Here is a 23,923-nt window from a genome sequence, read left to right as displayed (position 1 = left end):
AAATTGTCTGTCTGTTCGTGATAAGCTCAAAAACTACTGCATGGATTTTCATGCAGTTTTTACTAATAGATAGAGTAATTCATGAAGAAGGTTTAGGTGTATATTCGTTAAGGTTTTATGTAAATTGACTGAAATATAACTATTATTGTTAAAGAGGTCGTAAAAAATCTTGCTTACTAAAAGCTTTAGTTACCGCGTAAACTGCCAAAGATAATTTTAAAGGTGAATATTGTTTTATTGTTTTTCCAAAGGAAGTAATTTTTCATTCGATTTACTAAGCCCTACTATAGTATGAAAGAAGATTACAGATAAAACATTAGTAACTTAAACTTAAAAAAAAACGTTAAGTTGATTCCGTTAAAATACATATAATATTAGATTAAAATTAGCAATTTAACTGTCTGGGCAATTAATTATTCAAAATTGCCCAATTGTACAATAGATATATAAAGATATAGGTAAAGATAAAATATGATATACGTTTTATTAAGGGAAACACCCTACTAGGTCAACGTATACAATACTATAGAAATAGATGTAGAAACGATACCAATCTACACCAGCCCTACAAGGTGGGACTGTCGCCATAAAAAATAGCTTTTTTTTCTAACCAAAGATATTTTTTACCGGTTTTTTTTTGTACTATCATTATGTCATCTCACGCGGTTACGTCCCTAATGAATAATAAATAGTCTAATTATTCCTCGGAGAGCTCATTGATATATTTATTGTTATAGAGGAAGTGAGTTTCTGTTTTATGAAGTTATTAATATAGTTTATATGACGCAGCGGTTTTGTTAGTCCTGTAAGATTGGCGTTTTTGTCAGTTTTCTACAGTTTCAATACAAATAAATATTTTAAATTTAAATTGTGATGTTTATCCTAAAAAAAATATAAAGTTCACAATTAACATGATACTGGCAATATATTTTTATTTTCTTTGAAAACATCGGTAAATAATCTTATTAATTTACAACAAAAATTACAGACTTTTAAGTAACTTTGACGTGACGATCGATCTCTTTCAATAATCTATACCTAACTCTACACTTCTATACTAATATCTCAAAATTAAAAGAGTTTGTTTAATTGAACGCTCTTATCTAAGGAACTAATGTTTTGTGTTAGATGATCCATCATATTAATCACTTTTATTCAATCCTCTTTAAATGTACAAGTAACTAGGACACTACAAGAAAACATATTTTTTCCATTTAACTATACAAGCGAAGTCGCAAGTTAAAGATAACTTTAAAATATAAAAAAATTCAACAGTTACATTTACAGTCCAAAAATAGTCATTTATAGTCGTTAAGCGTTAATAACATTAATAAACTAGAATACACGTGTTTACTTACATTCTTTTTGGCGTTCCCGTTATACACTAAAAAGAATTATGTCAAAGCCACATTCAAGTTAAAAGGGGTCGTAATTTATATAAGCGGTATAATGAATAAAAATAGAAATAAAGAATTTTAGAAAGTCCAAATTAAATTATTGGCAGGAAAATCGTTATTCTTGTCTAGTTGATAAATGTGATGAATGGAGGTTGTAGGTTCGTTTCGTATTTGGGGACTAATAATTTAAATGGAATATGTGGTGAAGAGGCAATACGCGGCGTTGAGTTCCAATACAGAAATCGGCGGGAAGTGGGAAATGGAAGTTTATTAATGATATTGGAGTTTCTTAGCACTAGGTCTTAAGGTTCCTTCTGCCTACCCTGCTATGTACAGGATACAGTGTGATGTTTTATATTTTGGCGGTTAAAATGATCAAACCGTCACCCATTTTAATTATTCAAATGTCAAAATTGACCTACATATATACACTCGTAGGTGTTCTGCAACACATCTTATCGAGGGGACTATCTTTTTAAGTGTAATAAGGGAAACTAAGATACACCTGCCTTTGAATAATGGCTCGAATATATTATAATAATTATATATATGTAGAGTATTTAATTCATTAACTATTTTTTACCAGAATGGGATAAGTGGTGTGGTAGTTTTAAAATTATAGATTATATTAGTAACGACTTCCTTTTTGGGTGACTGTAAAACGTAAAATTTAGTTTTTACCCGTTTCTGTAGGAATTTCAAAAATTCCTCTTTTAGAGCAGAATTTGAGAGGTAGATTTCTTGAAATCTACCTGGGCTGAATTGTTTCATAGTTCTCTTCTATTGACAAAATGATATGAGTTAGGTAAGTGCTGAAAGTTATGTTTTAAAATTTATGAAAAGTTAATGATTTATTTAACTTTTGAACAAAATTATATATACAAAACCTTCAAAAACCTGTAAAGAAACGTATATTAAAGAAATATAAAAACTCTATCCATTTGAAACAGAATTAATAAAAAAAAAGACAGAAAAAAGACAAAAAAAGAACAAGCTGTCAGCTAATAAATAAAGCGAACATGCGATGTCACGAATCAATTGTCGATAATCGTTTCTACCGTGACACGTGGTCGTTAGAGACAGTGTCGTCTTTATTGCACAATAACATTGAAATTGTCAATTTGGTCGAATATACATATTAATGGTATCAAATACTGATAACAGTATTTGATATTGGTGTAAGTATTCATTTTTGGGTCAACAGGTTAAAGAGGGCTGTCACGGCGCAGGGGACAAGAGTGTGAGTGTAACCGTGACAAGGCAAAGCACGGCGCGGCGTTGAGTTTCGTTACTCAATTTGCAATGCCTTAAGAATTAGTCGAAAAGTCAGAAACGGAAGAGTCTTAATGGGAAAGGAATGTTTTAACCCTGTGTTCCTAGATTCCCTCTGCCTACCCTGCTATATGTGAGATACAGTGCATAAAAAATAGACTAGAAAAGATAAAAATAAAAAAATCCAGACCCAAAAGCAGTAACAAACACCATTTACACAAAAGACACAAAAAGCACACAAATATTTGTGCATGGACTTAGCGCACGTTGGGAGAGCTCCCACAAACAAAGAGGTTGAACAAAATCCATCAATCAGAGTGCAATGAAATAATCGAATTGCCGAACGTCGAGTGCAGTTGAAAGGGCAAACGAGAAACCGCATGTGCAATAAGAACAAAAGTTGCAAATAAACCATGGAATACGACTAATACTTGGTAAAGGTATCCATGTTGTCCGTATAAGCTACTGTCGTGGTTGGAAGGAGAGTAGGATCCGTGATAATTGGGTGAAATGGAGAAATTAGTGTTAAGACACTCCGTTCTTATTTGTTTTCGTATTTTAGAGAGTGATTGCAATATTATTGACAGGTGTTATCGAAAGAATAGATTTCTAATGGAAGTTACGGTCAATTTTTGGTCTTTATGTAAAATGCAATGTATTAAACTTCAAAGCTGGGTCTGACTGTAAACACGATAGTTATGGGTTAGATTAGGTAGGTTATGGGTCTCATTTGGAAGAATGAGTTATTTTTATTTTCTCACTCCGGTAAGAAAACAAAGGGAGGCGTTGAGTTTCGCCACTCATCACGCAATGTCTTGAAAATTGAGCAGTGTGTGGGAAACTTATTGCCTTAATATTAGCCTCACTATGCCTACCCTACTTAAGTCTTAAGGATATAGGGTAATACAAAAAAAAAATAAAGTATATACAAATATACAAAAATTGAAAACTAAAGCCCCCATTTCAAATCTGTATCATCCATTAAAACAGAAGTGACATGAAAATTCCCTAAGTCGTTGCATGAAAATAAATAATTAGGGCCCAGAAATAATATGGGCCGTAAAAGAAACGTCGAACTAAAAGGCATCGATTGAAAGCGAGTTCGCCAACTTTCTGTCACGAAACAGAAATGCACGATAGATTTTACTACCATTTGCTTGAACAAAAACAAACTTAAGATATAGATAGATAGATAGATACTAAGATATTTTGCTTGGAGGGTTTTCTATCTTATTTCTTTGATTATAGAGACTGTTTTTGATTATTTATTTTATGGAAATATCGGTTGGTATAAGCTAATAGTTAAACTATTGATGGCATTTGTGAGAAATATACATTTTATAATACAATTCTATAGAATAAATGATAAAGTATTACTTGTATTGTGAACTTTAAATAACTGTTATCTTTTTTCAAGAAGCTTGAGGTAACTTTAAAAAAAAAAACTGAGTACCCTTAGTTTTTAGACCGTAGATATAACTACATATTTAAAAATATATGAAATTTTAAAAGAAATAAGAAGATTATTGTGATTTCTAATGGCTATAGAGAAACTATTGTTGTTTAACTAATATACTCTTTTTCTTATCTATTAAAATAGCAAATACCAAAGTAAACCATATTATATGAACAACTCCACGCTGTATCATACTGCAGGGTACGCATAGGGAACCTGGCAAATTTATATTAAGACACTTCGTCACCAATTTCGGCTCAATACGTGTTGAACAGCGGATTTTAACGCCGCGCTTTTACAGAACAAAGCCATATTACATAAATAGTATAGATATAATTTTTTTTAAGTTACGCACGCGATGATCGCTATATCATGTTAAATTTAAGTTATATGAAAAGCTTATTTATGACGCCAATAAAAATGTTTGCGGCTACACAGCTCTGTTACAAGCACCTGTCTCTTTTTATCTTTATTGTATAATAAAATTATCGGAAGTATTCAAATAGATGGGAAAGTCGGGTCGTGAATTGAGTGATAAAATCCATTGATTTTTTTGAATTTTAACGGAAATGGGTGTCTAAGTGTTAACGGGTGGTTGTGGGTTTGATTTTCATCTAGGGTTTGACTCATGAGAGTATACATTTTAATTTTTGGCCAATTCGAATAGTATAATATCATATGTATTAATAAGTATTTATAAAGCTCTGCTACATGACAGAGTAGGTAGAGGGAAGCTGGGAACGTGTTAAGACACTCCGTTCCTATCAAGACACTTTCTTTCCCTATTTTCTGTCAAATTCTGTAGATATTAATTATTGGATAGCGGAGCTCAACTTTCAAGTTCTTTCTGTTTCTTCTTGTTTTCTTTTTCTTTTCTTTCTTCAAGCTTTTCCATTTAGAGCTTTTAACTTTAAATAAACTTTATATCAAAGTCCCGGTACATTTTATTCAAAATATTTGTTTTTTTTACATATTTCGAACACATTGAACAGAATATAGTTGTTAAGGAATTGTAGTAGTTGGGGCACGCACGCGATTTGGGTTACCAATTCTAAATATTTCTGAGGACAAAATTTTAGGTAGATTTTTTTTAATATATTTAAACAAAGTGATGTCAAAAATAAATGTATTGACATGACATTTATATTTAAAAAGATATTATATAGTTAAAATTTTGTGTTTCTTTTCTATTTTTTCTTATTATAGATTACAGTAAAGTTTTTGAAAAGTCTAATTTTCGAAAATGTGCTGTAAGTACCTTTTTTGTCGTCGCCCATCTTTAACAACTAGTAAAATAAGCAGAGAGTACTTATTGCACTCCGTTCTCCAATATCATCAATAAGAAGGAAAATGGGAAACACTATGGTCCCAGGCTACTTCTGCCTACTCTGCTATGTGTAGAAAACAGCGTGAAGACCACATAAACCAAGTAGCGGGATACAACTAGTTAAAAATACATTAATTCAATATGTTCACCCTACACAACGCCTTGCCGATCGCTATCGATGACAAACTTACGGTTGCATATCGTTATGTATTTGAAACACACGAAAATATAACTTATTTTTATATGAATAAAGCTTATATTAAATTGAATAAAGTTATTGGTAGCACTGTTGACTTTCCCCAAGACGTTTCGATTTTTGTATTGTCTTGCTATAAATGGTCTGTATGAATGTAAAAGTTCCTTCACTAGCTTTTGTTTCTGGTTTCATTTGTGAAAAGAAAATTGTTAGAAAAATCTTATTTCTTCTATGGTCTTGTCCCTGTCCTTGTCTTCAACAGTACGCGTGCAGTGGTTAATGGAAAAGCCAATGCAGGACTTGATCAGGTCTTTCCATCTCGTATGCAATCGGAAGCGAGAGCTGCCTTCCAACTCTTCCTTGTATTATCAAGCGTTCTGAAGAGTTGTCGAGGCCAGTCGTGGCACAGGGGCACAAAGTGTGACTGTAAACGCGACTGGTTCTGGGTTCGATCGTCACTCGAGAAAACGAAATATTTATTTAAATTTATATTTCTCTGGTATTGACTCAAAGCGTTGAGTTCCGCAAGCAATGCCTCCCGAAGAAGAAAACGGAATAGGGAACGGAGTGTCTTAACACTTGGCTCCCTCTGCCTACCCTGCTACCTGCGAAATATAATCTATTCTTCCTTAAAATAATAAAACACGTACAAAAATGTTAATTATTTCGTTATTGCTATTCAATAACAAACTAGCATTTCAACTACTTGGTAGCAAGTATCAATGCGTTAATAAGCCTTGTGTGACTCGAGCCTTATCTCCACATCTGGCCTCCCCTAATGAATATTAACTAATAACAAATAACTGACGTAAACTGAAGTGGGAATTATTTCTATATACTCGTAAATGACTCATTTCTTTTAAGTTATTAATGTATTTTATATATAAATGTTGTATGGATTAATTAAATTTTATGATGGATCTTACATAATACTGTGTGACATAGTAATTTAGTATGTTAATTTTTGTAAGGCTATTTGAGGGTTGTCGTGGTAGTTTTTTGAATTCGAACGCGTAATGGAGAATTACGTGTTTTGGCACTAGGTTTTCACTGCCTACGCTGATATGCGGGAAAAATGTGTTTTTTTTTTGCAGAGGGGGGGAGGAACGTGACTATGTAGCGCACATAGGAGGGTAGGCAGAGGGAACCTAATGGTAAGAAACTTCATTCCCACTAAGATAGTTCCGAAACTACTATGCCATATTTCTAGTAGAAGCAATTTGTATTCTAATTAAAATAACAATAGAGGACAACCCAACACGCAATGTCTGAAAATTATCTTAACACTGGGTTATCCTACCCACAATATCTCTAAAATCCATCACAAAAATTAATTACAGAGTGTTCTAACACTTAAAAAATAAAGACAAATTGTAAAGAGAATGTAATAATTTATACAAACAACCAATGACCACTAGTCGATAGTATCTGTTATAATAGTACCGTTCGTGTTTATACACTTGCTTGCATATCGCAGTAGACTCGCACTTATCATGTTTATTGATTGACACGCCAGTAATTCAACGTTCCAGCCCTTGTAGCTGCCCTTGGGCGTAAAATACAAGAAATAGCGGTAAAATTGAAAAAAAAAAAACTAAAAAAAATCACTTGTAGGTTCACTTTATTTGGAAGTAAGGTTTTTCTAGGTTCACGGTTCGTTCGGTTCTTTAAAGTTATCACACGCATAACATCGACAAATGATACCTTCAAAACACCCTTTTTCCATTTTCCGCCCGATTCCCAGACGTTATATGTCAAAAGGCGTAACTTAACGCTGCAATCCACATAAAAAAAACCAATTAACACTTCAAATAAACTTTTCACGATTAATAAAAGCCTTCAGGCTATACCTTGACTTAGCATGACTGACCAAGTTTTAAATTTACAAGCGACGTTTTTACAACTCTTTGTTGGAGGTGGCGATAAGTTGGTTTTTAGGCACCGCCTTCATAAAATTTGGGGTCACGGGGATTATTTAAATTATAATTTGATTAGTATCTTGTATTATACTTAACTTTTTTTTAACCTCACGCAGTATCTCGCACATGGAAGGTAGACAGAGGGAACCTGGAAACATAGAGTTAAAACACTTCGCTCCCATTAAGAAATCAACGCCGCGTTTTGCATCATCACCAGAGCGAACAACCAAAAGTATTAAATATTTCATTTCCTCAAAAGGGAATCGAACTCACAACCTATCACGTTTACAGTCACACACTACGTATAAATTCTCAATACAACACCAATAATCCGTAGTAAATATAAAGAAAAAAGACAAAAATAAGTACCCAAAAGTGAACAGGCAAAAACACGATTAAGGCCATCAAAGTCTCGCGCACGGACTACCCACCTACCTACCTACTTCCTTAAACCGTACCTTCTGTCAATTTTCCTCCTTTTTTCACAGCCATCGGTATCAAAACTGAGCATCGAAAAAGCAAATTAGTTTCAACACGAACACCCCAACCGATTATCTGAAACAATACTATTGATCCCCTAACATTCTTTTTCTTACTGTTTCAGAAAAGCTAAAGAACACGCAAGTCTAACTAAAACGCTAGTGGTGCAGTAGTAGGAAGGTTATGTGGGGTTCGAGGTTGGGCTGTGGCATATGCATTATGCGTTAGTGGGCGGGGCGGTCCGAATGCACCCAACAGGCGCGGCAAGCCTGCCCGCCGCACCGGAAGCGGAGGTGCAAGCTATGCACTCAATGGACTGGCTCTTTAAAAAGGAAAGGATATATCTCCTAGCGCAGTTTTGGCAACAGGTAATTATTATAATTATATTTTATTTCTATGTTAATTTTTATGTTTAAGAGGGTTCCCTTTAGGTAACCTACTATGAAGGAAAAAGCGGGAACATTCTTTTCTGCTAAATATTTTTTTTACTGATCACAGTTTTAAACGTGGCAGTGTTATATGAGGCTTATGGATTCGATTTGTATGAAGATAATTATTAAGGTCAAGTCAAGGCAAGTTCAGTTGAAAATGGAGAATGAGACCATGTTCCAAATACTCTTTATCTACCTTCAAAATGCAAAAACATCAAAGATAAAAAAAAACCAGAAGCGCAACTCCAAATTTTAGTAACAAAATCAAAACTACAAAAAACAGTTTAAATTCAAAAGCTAATCACAACACCGATATCAAACCAACCAAGAAACATTATCTCCTATCGTTAAATATAATAGCTGGCCATTACCCATCATGGGTAGGTACAAAAAGCTGTATATACCGGGTAGGTACCCAGTAGGTTCCCGCAAAATCAATTAATAGTTATACATTAGTACCGCAATTAACCTGCGCCCAAACATAACGGAGCCTCGAAACAATTATCGTGGTACAATCTATTGTGGTTACAATCGTTATGCAAATATCTGATTGACTTTGAAATGATAGTCTTATCCTAGATGTGTGTAGTATGGAGGGTACTTTGAAATTATTATTGTATTATTATTATTTTTTACATTCATCCTGTATCCCGCAACTAGCCGGGTAGTCAGAGGGAAGCTCTAAAGACACTACATTATCCACGCGCCACCCAATTGTCGATACGTTTTGAAAGGTGGAACACAACTCCGAGCTATGTCTTGTTATCAGTGCGTTTGATTTTTATGATATAATTTAAAAAAGATACATATGTAAGTTAGTTTGGCTGTTTGCATATTTAAAATAGTACCCATAAAATAATATATATAAAAAAATACAATTGTTTTTCTAATTGAAAGTAAAAATAATCAAAACCACTCTATATCATGTCCAATAAGTAACTAATCTATGTTATAAAATAGATACAGATATAAATCTAACCAACCTCAATAGAGATGTACAGGATGTTACGTAACAATGTACAAGAGGAACTCAGCATTTTAATCGCTAAGAATGAATTTTTCAAGGTTCATACGAAGATAAGATTTACATTCACTTATGTAAGCATTAGTTTATATGTACATTTGAGGCCAGTCGTGGCAAAGAAGCACAAGTGTGCGACTGTAAACGTGAAAGATTATGGGTTCGATTCTCACTTGGGGGAATGAAACGTCTAATAATTTAATATCCTCGCTCTGGTAATGAGGCATAGCGGACTATTGATTCACCCAGCTTCTATTTCCACCCATCTCACTAAGATACTTCTGTTCCCCACTTTCTACAAGGAAGAAAGAGGTAAACGGATGTATACTAATAGGAGCAGAGTGACTTAACAATAGATCCCGAGGTTCCCTCCGCCTACCCTGCTGTATGTGGGATATAGCGTGAAACGAAAAAAATGGTTCAATTATGTTTTATATTATGTAATTTGTTTATAATATTAACTATTTTTAAACTCGCGTTATTTTTTGTTATTTTCTACTAGATGGCGCTACAGTGCTTATATAAACTTATCTTGTATTTTTACTATTATTAACCTTAATAATAATTATTTTTATAGTACATAAGTAAGGCAGTAACGATTTTTACACAAGACATAACAGATTGGAGATACAATATATATTTTTTTTAATATAACGATATCTATATGGTATAATATTAATAATAAGCAAAGCAACACCACCAAACAAAACAACACAATTATTCAAATCAATTTTGTACGATTATTTCCCAAGCGTACACGCGTAGACCTTTGGTATCAATTAAACCAGATAGCAGTTCTGATAATCGCTGATCTATGACCACCATTGATTTCAGATGTGCAATTACGTCATTAAATAGTGAACTCTAATAATTGCGTTAAATTGCAATCTCGATGCTATTCAATGACACTAGTGCAGTAAGTACTGGGCTAACGGTGTTTGTACGTTTGTTTGTTTGTATCTACTTAACTTGGCCTGGTTCACTTCACTAGCGGAATTCAACGCCACGCTTTTTTTCCCAGAGCCGGACAATGAAAATAAATTACTATTGAAAATATAGACTAATTACGTTTGATTTTTTTACTATGAACGTTGAGATCTATTCAAAAATCCCTAATATTAATCATTATTGTTCATGAGTTCGATTCCAACTTGAGGAAATAAAAGCGTGGCATTCAGTCCTGCCACTCAACATGTAATGCTTCCAAAATTCCGCGGAAAGTGAGGAACGGAAGTATCTTAATAGGAACGGCGTTTCTTAACACTAAGTTCTATCTGCCTACCCTACCAGAATTGAGCCTAGCACCATCGCGTTATCGTTACCACAGTGTCACTACGGCCTTAACGGTGACAGTTGCCAATTCCGATTGATCAGAAAACACTAATAGAACTAATGTTGTAATTAAAACTACTTTAGAATTCTAGATTTATGTCTCTCAGTTCTTGGTAAGCTTCGATTGTGTTGTGTTGGTATTTAAATTTATTTTAACTTTTAAATTTACTCGTGTTGATTGTATGTAATTAACATTTTTGAATAGCTGCCTGTAGCGAATAACGTATCAAATCGATTAAAAAAATCGATGTTTATATTGAATCGCATATTGTCTTTTTAGCCTCACGCTGTATACCACACATAGCAGACAGAGGGAACCTAGGAACCTAGTCTCAAGATATACGGTATCCGCCGAATTCTGAAAACCTACGTGTTGAGTGGCGAAACTCAACGCCGCATGTTGAAGAGTATCTATAGATACGATCAATTAATTCAATAAAACAAGAAAGTTCCACAAAAACAAAATAAAACCTTTAATTTAACCTGTCATTCGATTTCGCCATCCCATAATACTATCATAAGATAGTATTACGAATATGAACAATGCTTTAAAATATCTCGAAATAAATATTCATTCATGTCCAATGGACCCGATGCGTCCTACTGATATAGGATACCTCCTGGGTACCTCGTCGGTACCTCCGTTGCATTTGTATGCACAAAGATAGTATTGTTTTAGCAAAACTAAGCCTTATATTGATTAAAAAACATATTTAAATTCGAATTTACATATACCGTGAGTCGAATGGTAGATATCGATTGGGTGGACGTTTTATTTGTACGGTGTGTTTTTATAGAAAATTATATTTTAGCTATAAAGAAATATTTATTATAGCTTCACTCTTATCTGTATCTTAATCTATTGCAGAGTAGGCTTAGAGAACCTAGTGTTAAGACACTCTGTTCTCTGATTGTTAATAGAATTCGAGACATTATGCGTTGAGTGGTGGAACTCAACGCACTTTTTAGTTCTTAGAAATTAATGGTTTTTTGTCACTTCAAATGATAATTTAGTGATAAATTGTAGCTGATAAAAGAAAGGTCGCGTATTTAAATTCACATTAATCTAGGAATATAATAATATTCAGTGAAGAAAAAAAACGTAAATAAAAGATATATTCATTTATTCACTCTGGTAACGAGGTAAATAAAGTACGGCGTTGAGTTCCGACACTCGACACGCAATAATCTGCCTATCTAAAGATAAATCTGAAGATATCTATAATTTAACCGTCCACTCTATTCTACATACATCGCCAGCACTCAGTTAACTTCGCGGTAATCATTAACGGGATATCGAAGACTTATTGATGAAATGGAAAAAAGTTTCACTGAACTAAGATAACTATCTAATTAAGGACATTTATAGTATACAAATGTACTGTATGATAATGTCGGAGTGTACACGCGATGGTTATAGGTTCTATTCTTAGTTGTTCCCCTCTAGTGAGATAAAGCACGGCGTTAAGTTTCGCCATTCATCAGAAATATCTCGAAATTGGACGTTAAGGGGAAAATGGACAAAATAACATTGAATGCTATGTAAATTTTGTTCTACATTATTTAATTGATGTAGAGCTAGTAACCGATCATTTTATAATGATGGCGCTTAAAACAGCATCAGGCCGTCACGAATCCTCAATAGTACCTGTTGAAGTATCTCCCCCATTCGATATATTTTTTGTTCAGTAAAATAATTTATTCGATTTTTTATAGATTCATGCTGTATTTCGCAACCATACTATATACGGGATACGGCGTGATTCATTATCAGAGCGGGCAAAATTAAAATATTAAATATTTTATTTTCTTAAGTGGGATTCGAACCCGCAACCTATAGTCACTTACAGTCACACACTTGTACTGCTCCACGACTGGCATCGACAAAATTATTTACTTGTCTCTTTTCCGTGTGACCAAGAGGGCGAAGCCTAAGGAAAACACTAGTTAACCTTAAAGGACAAAACGCAAACGAGCAGGGACGAACCCTTCATTAATAAAACTAACAATTAACGTCTATAAACGGCGGTCGATCTTTCATTTATATTATAAACCGCCTTCGCCAATGAGTTCGATCGTTTTATAATAGTCAATGTATATTATTAGTTGTATTGCCTTTTATATTATAGGGGTATTTGAGTTACAGTATATATTAGATATAGAATATATTATTAATTCTTATATTAGTATAATTTTAATTTTTTATCTGTATCTCTACTGTAAACAAGACGGTTGTACGTTCAATTCCCACTCGGGGAAACAAAGGAAAGCGTGGCGTTGAATTCCGCCACTCAACAAGCGCTAGTCAATGATCGTGAAGCTAAAAATCTGCTAATATACGATAAAAAATTAAAAAAAAATTGAAAACACATACTTGTAAAAATAACCTCATTATAATTAAAGGATGTAATAAATTAACATCGATTAATTAGGGTTAGCTTTTAATCGACTCGATACATCGAATCAGTATCGGAATCGCTACAAATACCATCGGCAGTTCCCACAGCTTTGGTATGGAATGTTCACTATTCGGGAGGGTTTTGGCAAAAAAGTCGCAACTTTCCCATGCTTTGCCATCAGGATAGCGTATCACTTTTTTGCTTAGCTTTCTATTTGACTACACGAAATTTTATTACTCTTATTAAAAAGTTATTTTAATTATAAACAGTGTTTCGTTTCTTGGAAAAGAAAAATATTAGAGCAAACTGTTTTTTTTCGTACCAAAAAAACGACTAACAAAACGAACCCACGACCACTTCAACAAAAAGTCTTAACCTGTATTTAAAAATCAATTGCAACCAAAAAATTGTCACTGACAAATGATTCGAACGCCTTGCGGTTGAAATTACGAATTCAAATCTTTGAATTCCGAACAAAAACCGCCATTAACGACGGTTGTTACTTTTTTTTCTGCTGTCGATGATTTCGGAGCTAATCGTGTTTTTTACATCGGCTAATCGATGTATCGACCTTACTAATTCGATTTTCGCTCCACCCACTACGTCTATAAGTGGGCGTGCCCTATCGATACTTTATCCGGATCATTACCCAACTACTCGACCCATTTGTAGCTGGAGCCATAACGAACGCTCATACTAATAAATTGTTTCAATCATTCCACAAGAATTTAAAGTGAAACCTACGAGAATATACGAGTAATAATTCTGATTGTTAGTCCGATTTCTTTATAAGTCTTCGCCAATGTCACCTCGAATTGAGAAGTTATGAAAGAAAAGGTTGAAAAAAGAAAGAAAAATTGCTTAGAATACATCGCTACTCACTCTGATGTCTGATGTCACCTGTCACTTAAACGTCATCTGAAGTCCGAATCGATTCAGATAATAGACCGTTCAAAACATGTGTGTACCTCTCACTCGATAATTTAATAAAGAAAAAAATTAAATCGATTGTAGTTGATGACTCTGGTACAGTCGAATCATCAAGCGCTGATGGTTTTTTAATGATATTTTTCACAATCGGCCCGATCATTGTAGTTATTAGGTATAGGCAACGCCTCGAGACACGAACGTGCGTTGGAGAACATTTTTGTTGAATTGTGATTATTGCCTTTATGATTATTGCCTTGAGAACTTCAGCTGTAATACCGATTATAGCTTATGGTGGTGTCACAGCAACTTGGATCTTACTAGCCTTAACTTAAAGAATATATTCCTATTTAACTATCTAGTATATGTACCGTCATATTTAAATAAACGACGAAGACAATAGATTAAAAATTTCATTTTTGACAGTAGCAAACTAGTTCGACAGTTTCTCGACCGGATTTCTGTTTGACCTTTAAACTGAAACTGTGTGACAAACTGTTGAAATTGATGTGGATTATATATTTACAATGTATTTTGATTATTTAAATCATAATTTAGTAATAAAAGTTTGGATGAAATGAGGCCAGTTGGGCACAGAGGTTTCCGCCAGTTACCATGCAACGCTTTTAAAATTTGGCAGAAAGCGAGGAACGGAAGTGTCTTAATGGGAACGCAGTGTCTTAACACTAGGCTCTCAAGTTCCCTCTGCCTGTCCTGCTGTGTGCATCCTGAAAAAAATCTAAAAAACGTTAATCTGCTTTATTTGCCTTTATCTAAACTAAATAAAATATAATTGATTATTGGACATGTTATTCGAAGCAATACTTTAGTGATTCTTCGTGTACGATGACAATAGTAAATGATGAATAAAATTGTAACCACCAAAAAATAATGTATGACAAATGGTCGAAGGTGAAAAAAAAATCATTAGCGTTCAATACCGCCGTCATTAGACGCACAATGCGAACCTTCGTCGCCTCACGAACCAAAAAACAATCACTTTGCCTCAAGCTACGATCATTATTTGTATTTACTTAACCATTGTATTAATATATTTTGTCAAACGATACTTGATCCAGAGGTTACGTAAAGACAAAGCACGGCGTTAAATTCCATCACTCAAGCGGTAACGTTTTGACATTGAATTTTGTAGAACATTATATTTTTTTATTTAATTCTCTCTCACCATCTCGTTTATTTCAGAATAATAAAGCATGAAAATAAAAAAATGCTAAATAATTTACAAAACAGTATTCTTTTTAATGAATTTGTTTAAACAACATAATGGATGTACGAATATTTTTCAGTGCCAATTAAATCGATTTCCAATTAACACAATTAATCGAGTATCCAATGCATCGATACATCGCGACGTGAGTGATTTACGATGGCATCACTAACTGATGTTGCGTCGGAAAGGTTAATTGGTAACGTCTTTAGGTTGGAAATAAACTGATATATTGTTATTTATTTAAGTAAACGCTATTAATGTATGAGTATTTAGCAAAACAATTTCTTTCAGCTTCACGCTGTATTTCCCATTTCGCAGAGTAAACAGAGGACAACTGAGGAGAACCAAGCCTTAAGACACTCCGTTCTCATTTGGACACTCCGTTCCTCATTTTCCGCAAATTCTGGCGTGTTGATAGGCGGAACTCAACGCCGCACTTTCGAAATGTTTTTTTTTTGTATGTCAGCTTATGTTATATTTTATATCATTATATCAGAGTCATCTTATGCACTTAGAATGTGTCATGTTTCATATATTTTTAGTTTGAGGGACCAAGCCGTAGGGAAAAGCTAGTGATTTTTATTACTAATACTAGTCATATAAATCGATTGTGACTAACATGCGAATGAATATTAGGTAACAACACTACAGCTTAGTTCTAAATCCCTTCAAAGTTGCCAAGTGAACTAAATTTCAAAACAAAAGTTTGTACGAGTGACAAAGTTCAACGGAACGGTGGGAAAGATGTCTACAGATTGCAACGGAATTGCCACTCAAAAATCACCTTTACTATAAGTGGGAGAAGATAGAAAATCGATTTCGTTAATAATATTAAATATTTTAAAAATATTGTTAAGAAGAATATATTAGTATAGGAAGTTAGACTTCTATTCGTAATTATGAGTTTGAAGACTTAAAATTGGTGACATTTAAATCAGAGACTTGTAATAGAGCCTTTACATTATAGGAGTATCTCAACACTAGGTTTCCTGGACTACTGCTATGTGCGAGATACACTCAAATAACACTAAGTATCTCGAATTCGAGTGGGAAGAGGAAAACGGAGTGTCGTAACACTAAATTATCTGTCTATTCTGTTATGTATAAAACGTAAAGCTAAAATAGCGTCTTCACATTGACATTTAATTCGAGTTTTCAACCGAATGTGCACTAAAAGAGTGCAAGCTGTACGTATTGTTGATCAACGGTATTAATAAAAAACCTAAATGACACTCGAGCGCGTTAATGAAAATTCCGAACGACGATAATCGGCCCATTAACACCTACAATTTGCGAGCTCACAAGATTTTATCACATTTTAAAAATACACGATTTATACGAAACTATGAAATATATTATATAGGTATTTGTGTGAAATGATTTAAAATTATACTGTGATTTGTATTGTTGACGTAGATTACAATAAAATCGTGTTTTACCAGTATTATTTTATACAATGGACAATTTGGCAAGTAGTTTTATATTAAGTGAATAAAATTCTTAAAAATATCTTTCATTGCTCATAATGTAGGAATCGAATCCATAGTCACCATGTACAATAAAACATTTTTCAACGCACCAAGAGAGTATCAACATATAAAAAAATAAATTTAAGAAACAATAAAATTTTAAGAAATGAGAAAAGTTTATTTTAAACGTTATAGTCACTTTGAATTAGGTAGGTATATTAATTAGAAATTACACAATAAATATACCAACACTTAAAATATAATATTGAAAAATGCCCTCATTAAGCACAACAACACAAATCTTATGCAACAATACTGTTATAATAATAATAAAAAAAAAACAATCCGTTTTTCCCCGCCATTGACATGTCTCAGCAGCCGTTATATCGAAAACATTTCAAAATTAGAACGCACATTCGAACTCTTTCAAAAGACGTTCTAGAATCGAAAACAGCGATTAGTTTTAAGTGTCGCTGTTCGAACTTTTAAAAATATGTCGCTCGTTCGAAATTTAAATTTAAACCGGGAGAATGCGTTCTATTTCGCGTCCACTTTACGATGTTTGTCAGTTAATGATTGTCGTTACGAAATTTTAGTGTGATATGAATTTATAGGAGAGATCTCAATCGAATTGAAAGGAAAATGTCGGTGTTTCGGTATCTATCCGGTATATATACATCTATACTAATATTAAAGAATTCGTTTAGCTCAACACGATAATCTCAGGAACTTCTGGTTCGAATTTTAAAAAAATTGTGTTGGATAGTGCATTTATCGACGAAGGCGAATTTATTTTTCAGCGTTGGGTTCCGCTCAATACAAAGGTCTCCGTTCCCATCCTGCTATAAAATGGGATTCAGCGTGAAAACAAAAATTACATATCAATATTTCTTGAAGAGCACAGTTATTATAAAGAATTTTTTTAACAAACATTTTTAACACCAATTAAAGTATTCGTTAATATTTCGCAAGCAATTATTTCTATATCAACGTACCCTGACTTTATCTTCAGGTGACTTGAGAGTGACGTTTTAATTCCGACTCGATGCCTTTGACATATCTGAGCGGCTGGATTTGTATCGGTGACACTTGTGACACTAGTGACACTTGTGTACGGTTGCCACGAAATGGACTGAATTAGTGAAATTATTCAATTTTAATTAATTTTAGTGGTTGATAGTAGTAAGATAGTAGGACGTTGTTGCACAGTGGCGCCGTGTGACTGTAAGCACGACGGTTGTAGGTGCGATTGCCACTCGGGAGAATGAATTTATTTTATTATCCACTCTGGCAGCGCGGCGTTGAGGTCCGTCACTCAACACGTAATATCTCAAAATTTGTGCGGAAAGTGAGCAAAGAATGTGTTAACATTAGGTCCTCTTTGTCTACCCTGGTAAGCAAGAAACAAAGGCGTTCAATTTCATTATTCTTTGTTGTTCTTTTTATATAAAGGCAGAGGAGATTCAGTGCACTAGAAGCAACCAGAGTTGATAAATAAAAAAAGCTTCATGCTCCTTCCACATAGCAAGGCATCAGGAACCTAATGTTTAGACACTTCATTTTACACTTAAAAACAATAAAATACAAAAAAAATATGAGATAAAAATACACATTTCATCTTTCGCCTGTCATTCATATTTTAAGCGTCGGCTTTTCAAAAACAATGAAAGAAATAATAATAAATTATTGTTCCATTGACACTCACCCACTTGGCACGCTCCGTCCATTAACTACTATAAAGTATAAACTTTAAACGAAATATAAAAAAACATAGTCATTTGAAATATATAATAGATACTATATTGTCAGAAAATAGTTGGCGTGGCGACTCCATTGGTTTTATATTTAGAAAAATATGTATCGATGAAACGTATGAGAATTGTTTATTTTTCACACATTTTTTCTGTCTATGTTCTTTGTAGAGACAGTTCGATTCCCATTACGAGACTAAATTGTTGTCATTACATCGCTTCAATAGATTAAGTTAGGAAAGGAGTGTCTTAACACCACATTGACATTGACAATTCATTCATTTCCTTTTTTTATAGTAATTTTACATTGATATGTAGAAAGAACTAGTGAAAGATCACTTTTACTTTTAGGTATTACTCAGCACATTTGCGTTCCTTTGGCTTTTTTAAAATAAAACTATAACTAAATCTTGATTAATTCTTTCAATATGTTTAATCTATTATAGTGAGAACATTACCTACTCTACTTTTATACAATTTTAATATTTGAACCTACAACGATCACGTGACTCCGCACCTAACGACAATACAATAGCAACAAAATATAAAAAATATAGGTATATGAAATTTTATTTAAAAAAAAGAGAGAAAAAATACAAAAAATCATAGTGCACAGGTGCAATACTCCACGATGCGTTGTAAATCCGACTAACTAACAGTTCGATGGACTTTGATTTTAAAAACGAAATGAGTTCGGAAATAGCGACAGCTGAGACAGCGGCCGATTTTTTATTACCTTCCTTCGTGTTTATTGCCATGGCACTTTAATAGGTTATTTTTTCTTCCAAATCTCATGTCATAGTCGGATCTGATACAGTTTTCGGTGTTCAACGCTGTTGGAAGTATTAGTTTATTGCTGCGTAGTTGTTTTCTATATTTATGTAAATAGAATATTATATTCCAATTCAATATTGTTTAATGTAATAGTCGGTCGTTGTGGTACTTTGGAGAATAGGAGTTGGGGTTACATTGTAATAGGGATGGTTGTAGCTTCGACCTTAACTCGGGAGAATTTTAATTATATTCTTTTCTCCGCTGTTAGACAAAACGCAGCGTTAAGCTCCACAATTAAAACACAGAAAATTCTTGAAAAATAGGCGTAAAGTGGGAAATAGAGTGCTTAACAATGGGATGCTTAGAAAAAAATACTATAGTTCCTATTCCAAGGATAAAGACAATAAACAAAAAAGGGTCCCCCCCTCAATGAATAGACACGGAATCTTCAAAATCGTTTTCATTTCAATTTGATTAGATCATTCAATTCCCGATCGATAAATAAGCGATATCCTTTCCAAACGAGGTCACTTATCGAATGAATCTATAATCGTAATTCGAGACTACTATATTCGAATTAACGATCGAGTTCCTTTGCCTTACCGAAATTGAAAAAAAAAATCAAATTAAAAAAAAAATTAAAAGACGCCTATTTGAATTAAGAACGGAAATCAACCGTCGCGACCGATTGTGTGAAGTGTGAAAGGATCGATTCAAAATGGGGTAGTTTTTTAATCCGGCTTCTGTTTATTGACATTTTATTTTATTTTTTTTTGTTTTCGCCATTGTTTTAGAGCTGGTGCTTAAGTTTAGTATTATACGATATTGCATACGATTAAATACGTACGGTCGGCCATTATGTATATGTCATCTGTACAAATGGTTGACATGTCATTTTTGACAGATGTGTGTATGTTCGGTAAAGTTGTACCAAATTATTGGGTATAGCTGTTGACAGCGGGAAAGTTTTGCTTAGTAATATAATTAAACGATATTTTTTCTGGCAATTTTTGGTAACGAAACTTACACATTGAGGTTTTAACGGAAATTGAGGATCAAAATGTCTTAACTCTCTATGCGGAATACTGTATTCCACTAGAAAGTTGCAAATGATCTAAACATCAAACCGACGACCCCCTTCAGTCAAACACCACTCACTATGCCACGAGGGTCTCAATAGAATGGAGATATTAATAACAAATAAAATTGCGCATATCCCGCGTCACGCGGATATTGACTGCGCGGCCGCCCACGTGGTGACGACTGCAATTACTTTGTGAAACATTTCATTATTTCCTTTATTCATATCTACAGGTTTTAGATATAGATATTAATATATATACTTCATATACTTTTATTATACAAGAGAATTTTACATTTTTAAATATAAATTATTATAAAAAATACATTTAAAAATATAGTAAAAAAAATAGTCTTCCGAGAGCGGGACGAGCCATCGGTGATTAGGGCTCCAGAGAAAGGAACCTCCTCACAACGTGCGGTCCAAGTATAACTGCTGTGTGAATCGGTTCTTGATCCAACAGCTATGCGATAACCTCTTGAGATTTTGGTCGAGGCTTTTCGCTATTAAACTGTTAAATGAAACCACTATCGGCACAATGATAGTCGCATTGACATCCCACATGGCGGTAATCTCATGGGATAAATCCAAATAGTTATTCATAAATTTATTTAAAATTTAAAAAAAACCCTAGCAACCGTCAAACAAACATGTCAAAAAATATGTAACTGTTAATATAAAATAATAAATAATTTAGAAATAATATAAAACGATAAGGAAATGGAGAACAAAAATATGTTATGGACTAATAGAAGTAAAATAAATATTGGTAATAGATGTCACAAGTGCCAATTATTGAAATAAAAAGGGAAGACGGATGCCAGGAGGACAGATGCTCTCCCAACACCATGGACAGAGATGTTGCTCGTCGAATCCGCAACTTCCGTCGTCAGAGGTCGATTATCGCACTGCGCCTTCGACTGCGGGTCGGATACGCCGGCTTTAAGAACCCGCTGGCGCGCCGACATCCCACCATCGGAGGGCTTGGAGCCAGGAGTTTCGCGGATTCTCAAAAGTTCCTGCTACCGGTGGTAAAGTGCCTCGCATGAGATGGTTATTAAACAAATTAAATATCTTATTAAATGCGCCATTAACACGCAAATTTATGAAAATGGGATGATGAGTGAGGAATAGAGGATCTTAACACTTTATGCGGGATACAACGTGAAAAAAAAAACGATTACCTAATCTCATAATGAAGTCAAATTAGGCTTTTTCGGCAGCCCATAAGCGAGTCGTAAAATAGTAGTAAAAAGTTTGGTATTGATCGTGGTCAAGTAAACTATTTTATTCATTTCCTTTTTTTATAGTAATTTATAGAGGAATAAAATTTTTTTATTAATGTCATCAGTTCATAAGACAGTTTCTATCTCGGCAATTAAAACTTTGTTTCATTTTTAAAGCTCAGGTAGATTTCTTCGCGTTGGATAGAAAAAAACTGTCGTAACATAGCGGCATAAAGTAAAATTATTAGCGCAAAGGTAGTGGGTTCGATTTGCACTCGAAGAAATAAATTATTGTCATTTCCTCGCTAATGGCGTTAAATGATTTATTCGAATGATATTCGGCGGAAAGTGAAGGACGGAGTGTCTTAAGTCACTAGGCTCCTGGCTACACTGTATATATGGAATACAGCGACTACTATTCCTACTACTATACAACCCTGTATATATGAAATAGAAAAACAAACTCATAATTTTAAAATTTTAATTCGTGTCCTGTATTTTAGGGTGATTATTCAAACGCACAAAGCTAACTTACACGCACAAAATTTAGGTTAGTACATTATATTTTTTTTAATTTATTGCTATTGCATTGATATAACGAATTAAAGCCGAAAACAATTCAAAAATTTTGACATTAAATTGAAATTTTATGTGACGTTATAAAATAATTCTAAAACCATAAAGTGTTGTTAGCGTTGCTATAAGAAGTTTTTATTTTATGGCAACACCCGCATGTATGACTAATACAATTGTACATTTATATGTGGAGTGGTTAATCATTTTTATTTTATTTTCAGGTAATTAAGTCGATTCCAAGTTGAATTATAGGCAGCTAGTGTGAGTTGATTTTTGGGTTATTTGAAATTATTATTTTCGTTTAAATAAATTTGAATAGTTTAAGTAAGCTAAAATGTTTATAGTTTATTGTTCCCCCAAGTGGGAATCGAACCCCCAACCGTGGCGTCGAACACCTCTTGAATTAATGTTATAAGATTATTAAAGTTAAGTTTACTTCAAAACATACTAACGTTTGAAAAGCACAACATCCACCAAAATATATGTAAAAAGAGTTATTTCATACAAACGAAACAAAACGACAGACAAAAGAAAAACGAACATACATACTCGTATATCATAATTTATAGGATTTCCTCTAAACCAGTAACAGAATTGGGATCACAAGTCAATAAAGTTGCTCTACTATCATCCTTTGAAGTTACGATCCCGGCGGGACTCGCCACGTTCCCTTTGACAATTTTTGTCTTTAAGTGAAAATAACACGAATAACAGTTGGTTTGGAAATCTTTTGTGCTATAATTTGACGTAAAAGGAAAAAAATGGTGTATCGAATATATTTATTAAGTTATATAATAAAAATGTGTTTAACGAGTTAAGTTTTATAGTGGGAATTCCCCATTTCTATCAAATAAAGGGTAATTCCCCTATTAATGCACAGATAAAATCTATTTAGTGGTTATTGTTATCTTCGTTAACAAAACAGAATTTAAAGGCCAATATGTTAATAAAAAATTTAAATTGAAACACAGCAACGATTGTTACAAATTTGAGAAAAAAAAATTAACTCCGTCATTATTGAAGCGTTAAAAAATAAATTGACAGAAAAAAGACAAAAAGAATAGAACGTGTGCCTCCCTCGGCGACGCGGCCAATGGTAACAAATTAATAATTAATTTTCGCACAAAGTTACTGGGGGTTTGTACGGTATCGTTTTGTTCTAAATTTTTTTTTCGTTCCCAAATTCTAAACTCATCTGGGGAGTAGTAGAAGTTAAAAAATTGTCTCTGTGTTGCCATTCGATTTGTTGTTGTTTTTTTTTTTGTTTTAACGATGTATCGCTTTGGCTTGTTTCGCTTTGAAAATGGGAATATCATTATAATTGACAATCGATTATATTATATAATTGTTTTAATATCAATATCTTATTTAATTATCATATAAATCATTTAGTTAAAATATATTCTAGTGCTTGTAGCGACTATAGATGCCAACTAATTTGAGAAAGATTGCATGTATAAAAATATGATTTTCAACTTAGCGGTTGATCTCCGCCATATATCACATTTAGGTGAAAATTAAGAACAGAGTGATGTCTCGCCAACATTTCTTTACTTTAACCTAAAGAAAAAAATATAAATAAAAATTCGTCAAAATAACAACATAATAATACATGTTTTACAAAAAAATCCACACAAACAATTTCATAGGCTGTATAA

At 33.4% G+C, this 23,923-nt stretch overlaps 1 protein-coding gene across 5 annotated transcripts in view; it reads left to right on the top strand.

The window, feature by feature from the left end:
* Positions 1 to 23,923, top strand: part of LOC146540263 (homeobox protein cut-like) — a 154,245-nt gene that overhangs the window by 10,362 nt on the left and 119,960 nt on the right. For 4 of the 5 annotated variants that reach the window (XM_085201258.1, XM_085201278.1, XM_085201252.1 and 1 more), the window contains exon 2: positions 8,172 to 8,415. In XM_085201258.1, the coding sequence (XP_085057384.1) occupies positions 8,260 to 8,415 (156 nt within the window). In that variant the 5' untranslated portion in view covers positions 8,172 to 8,259. Of the gene's footprint in view, positions 1 to 8,171; positions 8,416 to 23,923 lie in introns of those variants that run through there. The other variant, XM_085201267.1, reaches the window with a different exon arrangement.

This window comes from Heliconius melpomene, chromosome 2 (genome assembly GCF_056956725.1).
Source record: "Heliconius melpomene rosina isolate 202511_hmr_F chromosome 2, ASM5695672v1, whole genome shotgun sequence".
NCBI lineage: Eukaryota > Metazoa > Arthropoda > Insecta > Lepidoptera > Nymphalidae > Heliconius > Heliconius melpomene.
Note: the sequence above shows the minus strand (reverse complement) of the source record. Positions and strands in the feature narration are given on the sequence as shown.